General features: G+C 34.4%; 1 protein-coding gene across 1 annotated transcript; it reads left to right on the forward strand.

Moving 5' to 3' along the window:
* The first annotated feature begins 8832 nt into the window (after positions 1 to 8832).
* On the forward strand, positions 8833 to 18574 carry LOC132280112 (protein IQ-DOMAIN 32). The gene is made up of 6 exons (XM_059782238.1): positions 8833 to 9094; positions 13081 to 13413; positions 13493 to 13720; positions 14696 to 14776; positions 14896 to 16846; positions 18174 to 18574. The coding sequence occupies exons 1-6, from the start codon at positions 9011 to 9013 to the stop codon at positions 18191 to 18193; spliced, it is 2697 nt and encodes an 898-aa protein (XP_059638221.1). The 5' UTR covers positions 8833 to 9010; the 3' UTR covers positions 18194 to 18574.
* Positions 18575 to 20151: the final 1577 nt, after the last annotated feature.

The following is a 20151-nucleotide window of genomic DNA, read 5'->3' on the forward strand; positions in this document are numbered from 1 at the left end:
CTTCTTCTTCTTCCTCTCATTACATCAGCATATATACACACAGATTAAAATTATATATATATAAGTGAAAATTAGTGAAACCTCCTATATTTTTCTAAGACTCTTATTAAATTTTATTCTCTTTTTTTTTATTTTTTTTATTCCTCACATATTTTTTCTCCTCTCTCATTACAATTTTTTTTTTTTTTTTTTCATCTTCTCTACAGTTATAATTTACAATCTCACAATCTCACTCTAGAAGAAGATTTTGAATATACTTATATTCTATTAAAGAATTTATTGGAGCATTAGACCAAATTATTCGAAATTAGTTTTTATTATTCTATAACTTAAATTAGTTTATAGTTTTATTAATTTTTGTTATCATAAAATTATATATTTTGTTTATAATTTTTATTTATATTATTAAATATGACTCTTAGAATAGGTTTAAAAATCACTAAACAAATAATTAGCTGACATAAATATATGAATAGATTTAAATAAAATGTCACTTTATTTTTTTCGCCTAAGGCCTCATATTATATTGAGCCGCCCATGCGTCCTACCAACCATCTCTGCTACGCCACTGGGGACACCATGTAATTCTTTTTGTTACATCACGTCTCGTAATCGTTCAGTACCACAGGATCTCGAACTGCCCAGTAATTTTCTCATCATGAACACCACCACAGAGGAGCTGAGCATGGTGTGCAGAGTGCATGAATGTTGCTTTTCTCTTTGAGGTAAGGTCTCTCTATTGGCATAAGTTGTGTAGGGCACTAGTAATACAAATTGGGCCCAACTCATCTGATGTTTGCTTGTAAAATGAAGCATGGAAAGCTGTAAGTCAGGCATAAGTTGCTCTCAGCATGCTAGTGACCTCACTCCCCCTTTTGGCTTTTGTTGGAATCCAATACAGAAAATGCTTTCAAGGTCCCATTTTGGTTTCGTATCATTTCTGTCCAAATGAGAACAGACATTCATTGAACTGTTGTTCAGAGTGTGAGCAGGACTTTAAGCTTATAAGTGAGGGTCATAGGTAAACCATTTAACACCATCCTGCTTCTATCAAAACTGTCTTAGGCCCCCATATATCAAAGTGGCAGAACACAAAATATATTGGTTTCTTTAATTCAGCTTCTTTTTTTTGGAAATTAATACACTTTGAAATTTTAAAAGTTTTCTAAAAATTGTTATATACAAATAGGGTTACAAAAATTCTTACCCAAAAAAAAAAAAAAAAAAGAGAGGTTAAAAAGAATCTAAAAATACAAGGGCCGAGTTTTACGAACTAACAAAATAGAAAATTATTTTTAGAAAGCTATGAAACACAATTATGTAAGAATACACACTTTCGTAACTGAGTTTTTAAAAACTATTTATCAAATAGATTTTGTACAGTTTTCTAATTTTTAGTTCTCAAATAATAAAAAATCTAAACGAAGTAAGCCTTAAATCGTTTTTTAATTCTCTAAAAACGCTTATATGTTTTTAGAGTTTATATAACTACAAGAAGTAGGTTTCTCTTATCTTTGAATTAGGTTAACATATCCTGGGTAGTCGGAGAGTTTCTAGATCACATTAGATTAGATCTATCTAATAAGTTATAGTTGTAAGCGGAGAGTTTAATTGGACTAAATTCATTTTTCTCAAGCGGAGAGTTTAATTAGACTGCATCACATGATCTAAGATTGTTATACTCTCAAGTGCAGAGTTTGATTAGACTGGATCATATGGTCTAAGATTATTATACCTCGATGGATCCAAATATCACTAACATTTTTCACACGTGTACATACAAATACATATATAATATATATAGAGAGAGAGAGAGAACCACACACATATGTGTATAGTGGAGTTTAAAAGCCCACGGCCTTTCTTATCAAGTGGGACACTGTTTTTCTGAAATGGTAATATCTAGTGAGAAAAATACATTGTCCGGAGAGGACCATTATATATACCACTTCTCAATCAGCAGTGGGGTTTTACCCATGTGCCAAGCACTGGCTCAATCACGCTTCCTTGAAAAAAGCTTCAATTTGAGATCTGACTTGCGGTTGTAGTTGTACCTATCTATATATATATATATAATTAATTAATTGCCAGCTTATTGCTCTAAAAAATTCTCAAGCCAGAACCAAAAAGTCTTAGTAGTGATGGTGACATTTTGCCTTCAATGTTGACAAAGCTTAGGGTTTAAGGTGTTAGTATTAATGTTGGCCTAAAAAAAATAATCGTCATCAAATGGGTAGATGCAGTGGTGTGCTCACAATAGATAAGGAAGAGGAGAGAGAAAGACCAGACAACCAAAATTGAACCATTAAAAAATAAATATAAACACACCCATCACTCATGTGATGATTACCAAGTGTTCTCAAAGCAAAACACACATCAATGTATATATAGAAGTCAATACTTTGGTTTGGTCTCCAAATCTTAGTTTAATTTGGTTTAATTATTCAGTTTTGGGTTGGATATGATCCATTAACAAACCCTGTTTTTTGGTTTAATTATTCAGGTTTGGGTTGGATATGATTTATTAACAAACTCTGTAGTGGATGACTGACTATGACATAGAGGCTTAAAATGATCATGAAAGGAAGTTTTCATATCAATATGATCAAAATTTTTTGATGGATTCATCTCACCTCTTTTATGACTGGACTAAAATAAGATAGGGACTAAAATAAGATAGCTTATGAAATTAGAATATCATCAAATCTATGAATTCTAAAATCTGCAACCATTAAATTATGATATCTCCTTTTCAAATGTAGTAGATTTTGGGTGCGTACAGCACACCGTGCACCTAGTTTATTCGAGTCGTAAGTGTTGAGCATCGGACACACCTAATATCTTCTTCTTTAATAGGGAGGTTGAGGAAAAAAAAATCAATACATAGAGAGTACTGATAATATGATATCATCAACTAATTAAATAATAAAGGGTGATATGACTCATTGAAATATATGCAACTTAGAAATAATATTATGAGTGCGTGCATTTACCTGAATTTTTTTTAAAAAATAGACATTTGTAATTTAAATACACGAAAAACGCTTATTCGAAATTATCAAACACTAAAGAGTTACTAATGCTTTGTTTGGTTGGAGGGATGAAAAAATGAATGGAAGGGAGAGGAGAAATGATGGATGAGACATCTGTAGGGAAGGGAATGTGTTTTTCTCATTTTTCGTTTGGTTGGATGAAATAGATAGTAGAAATGATAGATGTGGTGACATGTTTTTTTCATTTGGTTGAAAAGAAGGGAAAAATAGTTTTTATATTATTTTTACTAATATACCCTAATTATATAAAATTACAACCAAAAAAAATAAATAAATAAATTCAAAATTATGCAGCAAGAAGATTAAAAATAGAAATTAAAAGGGTCAAGTGCAAAAAACACCCCTATAGTATGCATATAGTGCATATTGCACCCCTCCAGTGCAAAAAACATCCCTAAACTATGCAATTTGTGCAAATAAGTCCTATTTATAAAAATTGGACTAAAATGCCCTTATCAGCACATTTTATAATGTATATAAATTTTTTAAAAAAATGTGAAATGACTAAAAAGGGTTTGGCCCTTCTTCTTCTTCATCTTGGTGGTTACCTTTGTTATTTTTTTCTGTATTTCGATTGGACCTTCATCCGTTTCTCTGTTAGCTCCCTGGTTTCTCATTTTATCTGTCTCCTCTATACCTTTGTATCAGTTGTCTTTGTTGAATCTGTTGTAACAATATATATATATATATATATATATATATATATATATATGTACTGTGTTAGTTGCCGGATTTTTCTCCACCCCAGTTCATAACCACCCACCGCCTAGCTCCACCCCAAGTCACCTTCTCCTTTCTTTGTCAGCAGCTGATTTGGCGTTGCGTTTCTACCCTTCACAAAACCCTAATCACATCCAAGTCCAAACGCACAACCCAATCGTCGGCGACTCAACCCAATCGTCGTTCACTCAACCCAATCGCTGCTTCACCACCGAACATCATCCACCTCCGAACCAGTCGCCGCAATTTGTGGGAAAACTTCTAACACCACTAGAAAGAAAGGAAGAAAAGATGGCGGTGATGCAAGGAGCGGCGGCAATGAATCGACGAGTCACGGACTATAACCGGCGAGACTAGGCACTTGCCGAACTGTTGTCGCTTTTGATGCCGACGATCGCCGTTGTGACTGGTCACGCCGCTTGTCGGACCTATTCATAAAACGCACCGGAAATGGGTTTTTGTTTGGTCACCAATTGGGTCTGTAAGATTGCAACCACAACACACTGCAGCGAGCTCCGTTCTTCGGTGAGTTATAGAACGAGTTCAACTGTTGGTGAGATCTTGAAGATGATGAAGAAGATTCGCAGAGGCCGGCAGTTTTGATGAACTTGGAAGATGCCGGTGAGAAAATGGTGGTTCGATTGTGGCTCGGCGAGAAATGGCGGCAGAGATGTGATATGCCAGCGAGGATCAACGGTAGAGCAAGGACGGCAGCGATTTGCTGTGAAGTGGCGGCTCGATTGTGGCTCGGCGAGAAGTGGTAGAGGCATGATTTGCAGAGGCGTACCCATGATTTTCATTCAATCCACGACCTGCTGTATCTCGCTGTGCCATCTAGTTCCACACCATCATCAAGAAGTTGTTTTTTTCTGCCTTACCGTCGCCGAACCAGTCATGCGCTGTCGCCGGCGACCTGTTCTTCTCTTTGGTTCAGGCTGCACCTACGTCGGTGTTCTCTCCGTTTCTTCCGTCCTTGTCCACCGGCACCGTTATTTTGTTCCACGCCCACTACATCTTGCTCTCTGTTTGGGGAAAGAGAAATAAATATGTTCATGCACTGATAAGGGGTTACGGCCTCACCGAGCAGCATCCAATCCGCATCGCCCTTCTTTCAGCTCGTTATTCCGTCTCTCGCCGTGGGCGCTGCGCGGGCGGATTGGGAACAAGCTTGGCCGAATGGCCAAAGCTTTCACCGTCCTCACAAAGGTTAATCAATTGATCTAGGGCAGGCACTGACTTGATGATGGGGGCATTTTTGGAAGAGTAGAGGGTAAAATAGGCATTAGATTAATTGAGGGTTGTTTTTGCACAAATTGAAAAGAATATGGGTGTTTTTTGCACACCTTTTTAAATAGATGGTAAAAGTGCTATGAAAGGTATACTTCAGGGGTGTTTTTTGCACTTTCCCCAAATTAAAAACTTATTTGTTATTATCTTGTTTTTTCTCTCTTTCCCCAAATTTGAGCAAATACAAAATTACAAAGGAAATAGGGATGAAACATCCCTTTCTGCTTTCTCTCTCTTTTCTCTTCCCTTCGACCAAATAAAAAAAACTTCTTTTATACCCCCCTCAATTCATCCCAACAATTAAGAAGAACTTTGAACACTTTAACAACATTTACACAACACCCCATTATGTAAATATAATCCTTTTTAGACGACTCTCTATGTTCATAAATATTACTTATAAGTTTCAACAACTCTTCTTTTTATGTCTCACAAATTAAAGTAGAATTTTGAAGTCGTCAACCTTCAGTCACGTATTTAACTTTACTATTTGCATATTTAATTGTAACACAAATTTTAACAAAATGATAATTTGGCTGAATTTCGAACTTCAAAATTCAGAATGCAAAATACATGGTGATTTGGGCGGAGAGAACTTTCACTAGTTCAATTAATCGCACTTGAGGCAACCTAACATGACATGCGTGACACGACACGGTAGATTCAGCCCACACTATGGAGGCAGGACAAATGTGGTCAACGTGGCAGATGCAGAATGAGTGCACGTGGCACACAATGGACAAAATAGCTGTCAATAAGGTGGTTATATTGGTTGGACCGTAGGACTACATTATCTGTAAGAGTATTATTTTACTGACTAAACTCCTCTGCGGCACCGTTTCGATTAATTTCATTATAATATTCCTCATTATTTTTATTACCTGTCACCCAATATTAATACTATTATGTTCTTCCTCTCTCCCCTCACATGGGATGGTACATGTGGCCCCCCACTCCCTCTTTCTCTTTCTCTTTGTCTTTCTCTCTCATCATATCAATTTCCCTACATATCCTCTCTATTTTGTTCTTTTATGTTTTGTTACATGACTTGCATTGCAAACTAATTACTAATATGATTGTGCACCTAAACTAAAAATCCATCACAAAAGTTTATGATTGGGTTAAACTTTATAATACATTGTGCATAATAATTAACATGTGATGAAGTATTATATAGAATTATATATTGAATTGTAGAGAGTTCTCGTTTTTATTAAATTATATTTGAATAGATTGTTCAATGCTTATTATTTTGATATTTTTGAATTTAAATTTTAGCGTGTGTGCTCAGTAAAACCTTTAGCATTTTGTTTTTAACATACTTGTTAACCATATTTTATAAAATGACAATTTTGCCCTTCCCTTGTGTTAAAGATAAGAAGGTAAATTAGACTGACCTCTTTCGAAATTTAAGCAAATTATATACCAGTCACATAAATTTTCAGATTAATAAATATCTATAGTATAATATATTATTACTACGTAGATATAAAAGCATTATTGATTTTTCATACGTAAAGTCACCATCCACCAGCCAGCAAACAAGTTTAGGAGAAGTCAAAATAATGAATGGTCATTTTGTGTGCAATTTATCCAAACCTTTGAAAATGTCGGTGTAATTTGAAAAATATAGCTTGCACGAGCGTACTCGTAATTTTATCATGTTAGCTCTGCTTTCTTTTCTTTTAATATTGAAAACCCATTTGCTTTAATAATAATAATAATAATAACCAACAGACCAATGGTCTAGCAGTATCAATCTCTTATTTCTCAAGAGAGGTCAGAGATTTAAATATCAGAAGAAACATGTGTGTATGAATAATTAAGAATAATAATAATAATAATAATAATAATAAAAGTGGGCCTTATTCAATATATGTATGCATCAGAAAATAAATGGAGTAGATGGTTTGTGTTAATCATATTCAATTTGAACCATGAAAGAATTTTTTTGGGTAGATTCCAAATGACTCAAAATTCGCAATGGAAAGTGAGACTTGTTCCATTTAATCCATAGAGGAATTAATCAATTTTGAGGGAATATTTTGTTTTGTCGGAAGAGAGAGCCTACATTTGTGGATGTCTAAAATGAAGTATTATCTAGATTTGTGGTTATTCTTTTCTATTTATGCTATTAATTAATTGATTTTCTTTACTATTCTTTGAGTGGCTAGAATTGTGGTGGTGCAGGAAACACAAGCGTTGTCAAATATTGTAGGATCTTTATTACGGTACAAGTTTAATACGGAATATTAATGAAGAACATGCCTTCCAATAATTTAGTTGTTCGTTTCACTTATGACAACACTGTATTCCTTCTTCAATGTCTTCACATTTATGATTCAAGAAACAATCGACTAATTTTTTAATTTGTTTTAGAGAAAAATCTCAAACCACTCTTTAGTGAGTTAAGAAAAATAATATTTTTTATAAGTCACAAATTCATAAATCAAATAAAATAAGACTAAAATTGAGTCCATTAAATCCCTCGGGACTCAAAGTTATTATTTGAGTAATAACTTAATGCAAATTCACACAGGTAGAGGTATAATTTTTATTATTTGAGTAATAATTTGAGATTTGAACAAATTATATACTGATAGAACGTTTAATTTTTATTACTTTGACCTTCTTTGAGATGTGGCGTTTGTTCAACAACACCCCATGTCATTAATGAAAATTCAAAAATGATTAAGCTGACATTTCATTGTGTTAAAAGACCTCAATAGCCTTATATTTTGACATAAAATTAAAAAAAATATTATGAAAATGTCATTGAAATGCAAAGTATCAATTTTCATACCAATTTCATATTATTAAATTTAAAAAAAAAAAAACAAATTTTTATTTTTATTTTTTTGTTAATGACATTTGATTAGGTTTTATTTTTTATTTTTCCAAAAAAAAAAAAAGTAAAGTAATATAGTGTTTACAAGATGTGGAAATAAATAAAAGGGTAATACAGTCTTTTGGTTTGACATATTATTAATTTTTATTATAGTAATATGAAATTAGATAAGGGTATAAATGACATTTCACACTTTTAGAAAATGTTAAAGTAATAAAGGTTGAACACTGTAATTTGCCCACACCTCAGGAGAAATTAATGTAATTTACCTTTTTTATTTAGTAAAAAAGAAAACAACTTAATCATAATGACAACAATTTTTATGATGTATTCTTATTTATGATCTCATTTAGTGCATTTTAAATAAAAAAATGATATAGCATTCAGGATTCCGAAGATGCTGAATTTGGAATATGTAAATAGACTGTGGACTTACTATAAGGAGAAGGATAAATGGGTGCGTGAATTTTTTTGTCAATGAAAATATATATATATAATTAATTTTAAAATCTGAAAAAAAAAAATGAAATAATATTTGAAGCATATAGTCAAAAACTTGGTGGAAAATGTAATTTTGGGTTGAAAATGCAAATAGGAGTATATTTTCGTTATTGGATTAGAACTAATGGCACAGTTGCAAGTCTCATTCAAAAAGGATGGAATAGAAAAGCATGAAAAGGGATATGTACTCTGTAAAATAAAGGATTCAAGGTAAGAAGATTGTTGATCTATCAATTATTGTTTACCAGTAGGACTTATTTATCCATTGTTGTCAACATGTCATTGGATGGAAAAATCAGTAATACTTTTCTCTATTTTTTCCTTTCCTCAACGGATAGTAGAGAAAGATGGAAACGGGAACGGAAATGGAAATGGAAATAGAAATGGGACGTTATAAATTGGCGGACCCGAACACAAAACTTAGCTAGATTTTAGGGGCATTGAGGTCCGGGTGCTCCTCTCTCTCTATCTGCTGGCTCAAGTTCCAACAACAAGAAGAATTGTAATAAAAAGGATAGAGAGAGATAGAGAAAGAGGAGAGAGAAACAAAGAACTCAATTGTCTGTGGGAGGGAGAGAGTGAGTGAGCTCAGAGGCCAAAAATGGGAAGATCTACTGCGTCTTGCTTCAAGATCATTAGTTGCGGTAGTGATTCCGTCGACAAAGACGATCTCGCAGCATCTGAGGTATCTTCGCAGTAACGGTTTCTACAGTTATTTTTGGCTCAGATTCTATGAATTTTCTTACTTTTTCGGTTTCTCCATTTGATTGATCAGAAAATGCCGGAAAAGGAAGGAAATTGAGCATTTGAATCTTAGATTTGTTCTTCTTTTGGACTCGATAAAACAACAAGCTCCAATAATTAGATATTTATTTTTAAAATTTTGAATTTCGCCAGATAAGGGAATGAGGTTTACCTATATGTGATTTCTTAATGTGATAATGATGTTTATGATCATTTTTCTTTATTGTGACTTCTATTTGTTTTCTCTTTGTATTATGTTAGGTTATACATAGGTTAGAATTACACCAGAAGCTTTTGATCTGTTCCTTTTTTGTCAGATATTCCATACATCTCGTTAGATGGATATCATTTTTATTGAATACGATAACTTTTTAAAATGCTGCGGTGGTGAAATGGTAGACAAGCTATATTCAAAATCTTGTGCTTAGGAGAGTGTTGACTTTGCCATTTGTAATGCATGATGATTTTATCAGCTATGGGTTCGAATCTAAGAGTTTTTTTAGAGAATGTCTGCTACCCTGAAATTTTTTGAATTTTCGGAATGATAAGGAGAAAGAAAAAAAAAATGCCATTTTGGAGTTTTGTCAACAATTTGTTTGTGTAGGCGGGGTTCTGGTACAGTTGATAGAATGTAGAGTAAGGATCTTCACAGGATCCGTAGTTCTATTCTTATTTTAAAGTAGAAGAATCAACTTTGTTGAGATTCAGATGCATTAAGCATGTTCAATTTGGCTCGTATACGATCTTACGAAGTATCGGATATCTCTAATTCTTTAGTTGAGAGCATCCCAGCTTGTTATAAGTTCCCGCCAATTGCTAAGATATTAACACTTTGAAAGGCTCCTATCGTGCATCGGAAATGTTGTCGTTTTCTGTTATGGAGCCGACCTCATCAATTTTAAGAGAGGGATTACTATGTCCGCACTTGGCAAAAGACTCCGTAGGTAATTCATTATATGCCTTTAAAACAAGAGTAGTTTTAATCGTATCACATTGTAAAGAAAGCCTCATCTCCTTCCTACCTATCTCTTTTCTTTGTTACCCATATCTTCTTCTGGTTCATCATCCATTCCATTGTCGCAACCTTTCTCTCAACCTAATAATCATGGCAGGCTACTTTCTACTTGGGTCAAAATTGTTAAAACATTTCTCTTTTGGAATGTCGGGGGTCCTGAGAATGAATCTAATAATATTTCGTGGATTAGAAAAGGTATATGATCAGGGACTGGAATCCATTATTACGGAAAATTTTCTTTTTCTACTAAAATCTCCCAGCATATGCAAGAGTGAAAAAGTGCTTAGATAATACTCCCTCCGTCCCACAAAACATGTCCACCTTTCCATTTTTAGCTGTCCCAAAATAAATGTCCCAGTTAAAAAGTCAATGTACTTTTTTTTTGTAACATTACGAATTTAACCTTCTTGTATTGAATGTATAAAAAGTAAACCATCACATCATTGTGGACTCACTATGGGTAAATTGGTAATTCATTCACTACCAACACAATATAAAAACACTAAAAGTCATCACCTTAAAAAGTTAGATTCCTAGAAAGGGACATTTCTTGTAGGACGGAGGGAGTATATTGTAAAATTATTTACTTTTTGTCAATTGATGTTTCTTCTTCTATGCTCCCTAATGACCAAATTATTGGATCTCTTATACCAAGTGGTCTGATCCATGAGCTGCCGGGAGGTTGATTTATCTCAACTCAAGCAAATCTGATTTTTACCTCCAGTTAAAGTAGTTTCTAATGTGATTAACTATTAATTAATGTATTTGCAATTTCAAATGGAATGCATTAATGGGGATATAAGGGACAGTATCATCCCTGTATGAAAAGATGGCATTAAGATTGTAGCAAAAGAATGGGTGGACTATATAGTAAATGATTCACGCCAAGAGGAGAAGGCAGGGAGTTTCCTAAAGAAGTGTTAATTGACTAAAATTGTCCATCTTTTAAGAGGCTTTTTGGTCATGATCAATGGACATATTAGTCTGTTGGCGAACGGGATCATAGTATTCCTTTTTGAACGTGGAGTTAGCTTTTTCTAAACACACATACATGCACACAAATATATTCTGATTGGTTAATTAACAGTGTTAGTCAATGAACATCTTGTTCACTTCTTATGGGTGGCCAATTCTTTGCAGGCTTTGATTTATAATATAGACATGCTTTATTAACTTCGTCACATAATTTGAGTTGTAATTAATGTGAAATATAAATATAAATTTGACTTTTAGTGATAAAAATCAAATTCATTAGGTTGAACCTTCCAGTGGTGTGTGTTCATGGCTTCTCAACGAGAGATAGATAGATAAAGACCCGTCAAAGTCATTAAGGTGAACCTTCCAGTGGTGTGTGTTCATAGCTTCACAAAAAGCAAGAGATAGAGAGATAAAGACCCAAACAGCCAAACGTGTAGCAAGAGGAAGAGATGGAGAGAGACCTATATAAAAGAGAAAGACCTGATAAAAACCTAAATTTCTTAGTTGCAAGAAGAACATACCTGAACATACGAGAGAGAGAGAGGGAGGGAGGGAGGGATCGGCCTTAAAATTTCTTTTGAGATTCTGTTAAGACCAGGTTACCAGAACTTTGGCTGGCGACTAATTCCTTGATTGGAAATGGCTACATTGTCATATATGGGATAAGAGTGTACTGAAATGTTGACATCTTGGCTATTTATGGGAGCATATAATGACATGGCACACTCACACTAAAAGAAATGGAGATCTATGTTGAAAGATTGCGGAATAGCTAAAGCCATATTCCTTGATTGGAAATGGCTACATTGTCATATATGGGGTAAGGGTGTACTGAATTGTTGACATCTTGGCTATTTATGGAAGCATATAATGACATGGCATGCTGATACTAAAAGAAATGGAGATCTCTGTTGAAAGATTGGGGATTAGCTAAAGCCATATTAGTAAATTACATTTGTAATTTGGAACATATAACATTACATTTTTATTTACAATTTGAAATTGTGTGATACTACTATTAGAATTAAATAGTGTTATTGACTTTATTAGTTTATTAATTTATTTTTCATCGATTTTGATGAATTTCTATATTAATCGAAGTTTTTTTGTATTTGTTTTAATATGAGGTGACAAGTCCATGAAAACATGTCACTTTTATATGATATTTCTTGTGAAGTTTTCACCTGATGTTAACGCCTTGTCCTAGGGCGACTAATGACCTGATTTGTTTATGACATTAACATGAATGTCAGTGTCTAAGTTTTTGATGGGAGCAGCAGTGCCAAAACAAGAAGAAATAAGAATATGGTGTTTGACCTTGTAGATATTAGTGAAAATTTTACTTATTGGAGGGAGGGACCATGGGACCATCAAAACTTCTTAAGTTTATTTTCTTGTAGATATTAGTGAAAATTTTACTTATTGAAGGCACCGCATTTATACTTGATTGTTCATTATTGTTGGGAATGCAAGTTTATTTTGCATGTTTCTGGTTACATTTTTTCTAGTGAAAAAATCTAAACCTTTCTTTTTGTTTGTGTCAAACAAACTTTTCATTTATATAGTTTTGTACATGTACTCTTTTTGCTTCTCGTCTCTCTCAGTTTCATATGTGTACTTGTTCATGCTTTTTCACTGGTGTTCCTCCTTAATTGATTACTCATTTGCACCAATACTAATTTTGGAAGTCATCCAATGAATCAAAAAATAAATGAATGATAGTAGACCTTCAATAAACTCTATATGGTTATTTTCTTGCAAGGTTTCAGAAATTCATTCTCTGACAGGAAAAGGTTTACCGGTTAGGTTGACAAAAGCTTGTAATTCACTTGAAAGGCTAATTATGTAATTATCATTTAGACTTGAGGCAGAAGACGGGCATTTTACTCTCTCTCCCTTCCTAGTTTAACAGTGTTGTTTAAATCTTTCTTCAGGGAAAGGGGTCAAGTGACAAGCGAGGGTGGAGTTTTCGGAAAAGATCTTCCAGGCATCGAGTGCTAAGCAACACTGTGATCTCCGAAACACCTTCTTCTGGGAATAAGGAGAGCCCAGAATCTGCTACTTTCAACTTTCAAACACAAGCTAACTCTATTGTTACAGATAAAACCTCTGCTACACCATGGACAGATGAGAAACTCCACTTGTCAAATCCAGTGAACTCAAAAGTATCCGAGACTGTAATTTCTACAGAGGAGGACACTAAAGTTGATGTCAATCTGGACGAATCTGTCATTGTTGTCATCCAGGTTGCAGTCAGAGGATTCTTGGTATTTCCCTTTCCCCATTTTATGATATTTTGGATTCTCAATAAGAGGGGAAATTTAGTTTTTCCTCTTATCAATGTAGGCTCAAAGAGCACTGCTGAAGCTTAAGAACTTAATTAAATTGCAAGCTGCTGTACGTGGGCATTTGGTTCGGAGGCATGCTGTGGGAACTCTACGTTGTGCTCAAGCCATTGTCAAGATGCAAGCTCTTGTTCGTGCACGTCATGCTCGCCTCTTCGTAGAAGGGTCTTGTACTGAAGAGAAGCTAGATAGGAAACATGGGAATGATAACGTCAGTTCAAAGTTCTTGGTAATGCTATGCAACTCATATTCTCTAATTTCCTGCTATTTAGCTCAGTTAAATAATCTTGTTTTTTAACTTAACCTGTTCATATGGTTTGACAATCATTGACATGCTAGCTGTCACAACTTCAGACAATAGTCCGTGTCAAAATATGCTCACTCTTTGTCATTGTAATAACATGAAGAATGTCTCATATTCAGAGCAATAATCAATGAGGAAAGGATTTGTAAAACTCAGAAGGCAACAGCTGTGGTATTGAAAATTTCTAACATATGGAGTATGGACCTTGTGCATCATGCCTCATCTAAAAATTAACAAATCTGCTGAAGGTTACGGACTGGTAAAAATATGTGCATTCCCGTGCAAACATATTGGTGCTATTGTATACAGAATCTTGTTCAATAGATATATTGAGAGCAATGTATTGTTTTAATTTAATCTCTTTCAGTTCATCCTAATTGAGAAAGGAATTAATGTTTGTTTTACTTAGTTCATTGCGTTTTCCTTCCGAATGATAGCCGCTAACTCCAGTATTATAAGCTCCATTTTTTATGTCTGATTCTCTATCACTGTTCTCCATCAACTAAAGTAATCTTTAAAAATTGAACATAATCTTGAAAGGGATCTGAAAAGCTCAATATATGAAGCATATAAATGAAGGCTAGTTTAAAAATTGTCTAAAAGAGCTTGAGGCAGTCTTTGAGATGAGATTCTAGAAAATATTATTGTCAATTAGGCTAACTATTGGATGCCAATTTTTTTCCAGTTTATTCTTCTATCTGCTTACAGAGTGGGGTTTTATGTTAGTTTTGATTTTATGAAATTTGTTTTACATTCTTTGATGAATAGGTCAATTTTTTTATTTTTGTTATTATTATTAAAATTTTACATTCTTTGATGAATAATATTTGCACTTGTTGAGACAAATTGCTGTTGCTCCGGTCATGGATTATTATATCTGATCATCCCATCTTGTTTCAGGAAAAAGAAAATTCAGTTACCAAACCAACTCTAAAGCACACTTCCATTGAGAATCTTCTTAAAAATGGTTTTGCTCGTCAGGTAAAGGAATTGATATGTTTCTATTTGTTGATCTGCAACAACATTGCAGGTTATTGATCTAAAGTTGCATTATTTATAAACTGAAACTAATGTATATATATGTGTGTGTTCAATACTAGCTACTCGAATCAACACCGAGGACCAAACCCATGCACATCAAGTGTGATCCTTCAAGATCCGATTCGACTTGGAAATGGTTGGAAAGGTGGATGTCTGTTTCATCAACAGGAGTCGTACAATCACATGAACCAGAATTAAGTAAGGATCAACAGGAACAGGGGAAGGTTGAGCAGATTGTCCAGGAACCAGACTTAAGCAAGGATCAACAGGAACAGGGGAAGGTTGAGCAGATTGTCCAGGAACCAGACTTAAGCAAGGATCAACAGGAACAGGGGAAGGTTGAGCAGATTGTCCAGGAACCAGAATTAAGCAAGGATCAACAGGAGCAGGAGAAGGTTGAGCAGATTGTCCAGGAACCAGAATTAAACAAGGATCAACAGGAACAGGAGAAGGTTGAGCAGATTGTCCAGGAACCAGAATTAAGCAAGGATCAACAGGAACAGGAGAAGGTTGAGCATTCAACTTGCAAAGTGGAAACTGGAATTCCATCTGAAAGCTATAGCGAGTCAACTGATACGAAGACCAAGGTTGGGGAGACTGTGTTGCCATCTGAAAGTGCTAATAATTTAATCACTTCTGATGCAGACAACTTCAACATTCAGGCACATCGATCAAACTCGTCTTCAATAAATGATAACCTGGAGGAGCCTCAGCCTGAGAACACATACACATCAAATTTGAAAGAGATCACATTGGATTTGCTTCCTAATCAAACTACACAATCAGATTTGGTTTCTCAGACGGAAATCAACGCTATTTCTAGTAAGCCTGAAATGGAGAGTGGATCACCCAAACATTCTATTACAAGGTTTGCTCCTGAACAGGAGACTGAGGGGAAGAAGTTTGCGATTGGATCAAGAAAGGCAAGTAATCCTGCATTTATTGCTGCACAGTCAAAATTTGAAGAGCTCAGTTCAACAGTCAGTTCAGCGAGATCAATCAGTTCATCCAATCAAGATGTTGGAGGTGAATCAAGCACAACTGCAGCGTCGTCTACCGATAATGCCATCAGGACCAGTGAGATTGACCTGGCAGAAAAAACAGTTCTGCATAATTCCAGTATTCAAGTTGGTGGCTCTGAGTGTGGCACTGAACTTTCTATTTCATCCACTCTTGATTCACCAGATAGGTGTGAAGTTGGAACCATAGAATTTGAGCAGGAAGCCAAAGTTTCCGAGGAAGTGACTTGCAATATTATGAGCTCTAAGAACCAAGATGTTGAAGCTGAGGTTGAGTCCACCATCCCAGGGTCTGATGTATCCTACTCCATCATGGTTCATCCAGAGAAACTGGACAATGTTAATGTTGCCGAAGGTGAACCTGTAAATTCTGTCATAGCTGCAGATTCCTCACAGGTAAGGCAAGAGTCAGAAAAAAATGCATCTGTTATGCAGATAGAGCTGGATCCGGAGTCAGGTCACCAAGCATACAAGTCGTCGCCTGAAGGATCTCCAAGAAGCCACATGACTGTCCCTGAAACCCAAGAAACACCTTCTAGTCAGATATCAGTGAATGCTAAGAGGAGTAGAAGTGATAAAAAGGGGTCCAACTCTAAACGTAGGTCCTTGTCAGGTGGTAAAAGATCCGCACCAAATACTAACAACGATTCTGGTGCAAGGAGTAGTTTGGAACAATTACCTAAAGATCATAAAACTGGTAAACGGCGCAATTCTTTTGGTTCAGCTAGACCTGATCATGTTGATCAGGAACCAAGAGATAGTACTGGTGGTAATTCTCTCCCTAGTTACATGCAAGCAACGGAATCTGCAAGAGCTAAAGCTCTTGCTAATAGCTCCCCAAGATCAAGTCCGGATGTGCAAGAGAAGGACGTCTACGTCAAGAAGAGACACTCTCTGCCTGGTGCAAACGGAAGACAAGGATCTCCTCGTATCCAGCGGTCTTTGTCCCAGGCAAATCATGGTGTCAAGGGAAATGGTACTCATCCTCATGGTGTGTTCTGAATCTCTTATTGCTCTTTTCATTTTGTGAGTCTTGCTTTTTTTTCTTGCATAATTCTATTTACTTAACCAATATGTCTCATACTTGGAGAGTTTCCCGCAATGCTTAATCTGTCTAGGATCTGCCTTTACTTGAGAAAATGCAATACTGGTTGTACAACTAAGAAATTAAGCCTCCAATAATCTTGAACCAGATGCTCTTCCATTTCCAAGTATTAGTGTAGCAGGAATGAGGAGCAAATGCAGATCTTCATCTGCTATCCAGTCAATCACAACCATTACCTTTTGTTCATGTGAAACCTTAGACAAGTAAGTCATACTTGAAACAATGGTGGAATCCCCATAACTCACAATCTGTAGATGGTGACCCCAGACCGGTAAGGCCTACTTAAAATATGGTGGAACCCAGCTACTTCATCTGCAGTGATTTCTGTTTTTCTTTTTCCTTTTGCTGGGACCATTGCACCAATTTTTTTGCATAGCAGCAGTACGATTTTACTGCTGGCTATTCTCTTCTATGGCACCACTCTTATAGTGCATATTTTTTATTCTTCAAATAGGTCATTTATTGGTCCCATTAGAGCCCTATTTTAGAGAATTCTACTGTCATCAAATATAAAGGGGAATTACTCTTATGCCATGTTTGGTTGCATGAATTGGTGCATTGGAATTAGAATTGAAGAAAATTTAGTTTGAAGTTTGTGTTTTTTTTTTTTTAATTCCAATTCCATGAAGTCGGCACAACGTTAGTAAAATTTATAATAGTTGATCGTTTCACCCTACTTCTTTACTTCAAATAATGCGAACAATTGGGAAATTATTTTCATTACTAAATAAAATAAAGTTAAACAAATAAAATGATAAATTTATCTATACTTATATACATGTGTACGTTCGTGTGTTACCGTAGCCTTGCATCTTATTTTTGAGCCTTTCCTGTGCCTGTCAATTATTGACATGGACATTTGTGTCTGCAAATCATACCTGAACTTCTAGAGGAGGTATTTTCTTTGTATGTTAGTTGCTATGACTACTATTTTGAAATCCATCAAAATTTATATGCAGTGGCATAAAAAAATCTTTCTTGTTAGTTCATTTTGACCCATCATCATGCTTGCACTTTTCTTATAGTTTGTATTGACGCGCAATAATTCACGGGAAACACATGTACAAAGCAGGTACTCACGTCGTATCCGCTACAAGTCTAGAACTCATATATTAACCGTCTCCCAAATGTGTTCGTAGCGAATAACAATCCTAAAAATATTTTTTCATATATTTCTTACTTACTGCTTTTCCTGTTATTTTCTATTAACCAGAGAGAAAGTGGCAAAGGTGAAGAAGCTCTACGACATGGAGAGGCCGCAACAGCATTTAACAAGTCCAGATGGACTTTTATGTTAAATTGGAGACAATCTATTTGACTGGCAGCTACCTAGTTTTGATCACAGCCTTTTTTCCTCTTGGATAGCAGATAAAAAGTCAGCCATGCATTGGATTGGGGTTTGTCAGTGGAGGACATGTGTAGAAAATGGAGTGAGGTTTTATGTAAATTACCATCCATGTTATTTTAATTTTTTTTTTTTTTTTTTTCAATTTTTCTTTTGAAGGTTTCTGGTTCAGAGATTTGCTTGTATGTTTGTCCAACCGTGTCATGTGTGCAAGTTTACTTGACTTTATTTTATGATATTTTTTATTGATTGTTCTTAGTTTTAAAACATCATTATTGGTTAAGATGGGTTTTTCCTGCTATTATGATGAACTCATTGATGACTTGTTTGGAACATTTGTTCGTTCGGGAGGTTGAAAAGCCGTAGATTGGCCCTGCTTGGATATTGTGAAGCCTGTCCGTCCATTTGCTAAATGGATAATTACAATTACCTCTTCAATAGATTGCCGTAATTTTAATAGGAAGGTATTAAATTATTATTATTCGTGATACTTTTTTATTGTCTTTTAATGTAAAATACTTGTTTCCTAATGGAAAATTTTGTACTTATAAGCTTTCTAATGGCATTATCGAGTTTTAAGTAAATAGTGAATAGCATCAACATACAATGGTGTAGGATTTTATATGACGGCTATTCCAAGAAGTTATTTACCCTTTTGTTTTCGTAGGTCCTAACGAATCAATCTCAAACATCCTCATTTGTTCAGCTCGCTTCAATGCGTTTTTGAGCTTGCAAAAACACACATATATCAAATACGTTAAAAATAATAATAATCTTATATTTCAAATTTTTATAAGATATAATAGGTGTTTTAACTATTTCAATATTTTATAAGTCCAAGCCCAACAACCTAACCCACCCCAATTTATTTATTTTAATTATTTTGAAAATAAGAGTAACCCAAGCCCATTCCTTAGTAAAATGAACCAAGACCAAGAGAATTTAAAACAGCCCAAAAGTAAACCCATTTTCTGAAAGCCCAATTATATATACTTTTTAACTCCTCACATTACCTTACAAACCCTAGCATCAGATGTCTTTTAACCTGATTTCGGGTTGGATTAAACCAGCCCGAATTCTATCCAAAATGGGTTATGTCCATAATCCAACCCGAATATTTTGGACACGGGTCTTTTTTCTTTTCTTTTTTTTTTTCTTTTTTTTTTTTAAATATGCAAATTACATTTTTCTTTTCCATGTTTGTAAACATCAAAAAAATTAAGAAAATTTTATTTTTTAAACATCAATATTTTGGGCGGGTCGGTTGGGTTTCATGGGTCTTTCTTTTTCTTTTTTTTTTCTTTTTTTCTTTTTTTTTCTTTTCACACAAATTTGCAAATTACATTTTCCTTTTTCATGTTTGTAAACATCAAAATTTTAAAGAAAATTTTATTTTTTAAACATCAATATTTTGGGAGGGTCGGTCGGTTTCACGGTTTTTTTTTTTTTTTTTTTTTTTTTTTTTTTTTACAAATATGCAAATTACATTTTCCTTTTCCATGATTGTAAACATAAAAAATTTTAGAAAATTTTATTTTTTAAATATCAATATTTTGGACGGATAGGGCGGGTTTCATGGGTCATTTTTTTTTTACAAAAATGAAAATTACATTTTCCTTTTCCATTTTTGTAAACATCAAAAAATTAAAATTTTTAAACATTAATATTTTGGGCGGGTTGGTCGGGTTTCACTATTTTTTTTTTACAAATATGCAAATTACATTTTCCTTTTCCATGTTTGTAAATATCAAAAAATTTATTTTTAAAACATCAATATTTTGGGCAGGTCGGACGGGTTTCACGGGTCAATTTTTTTTTTTTTTTAATGTAAATTACATTTTCCTTT

Source organism: Cornus florida, unplaced genomic scaffold (genome assembly GCF_030987335.1).
Source record: "Cornus florida cultivar Cherokee Brave unplaced genomic scaffold, ASM3098733v1 CherokeeBrave_3.0.0_Hap2_Chr10, whole genome shotgun sequence".
NCBI lineage: Eukaryota > Viridiplantae > Streptophyta > Magnoliopsida > Cornales > Cornaceae > Cornus > Cornus florida.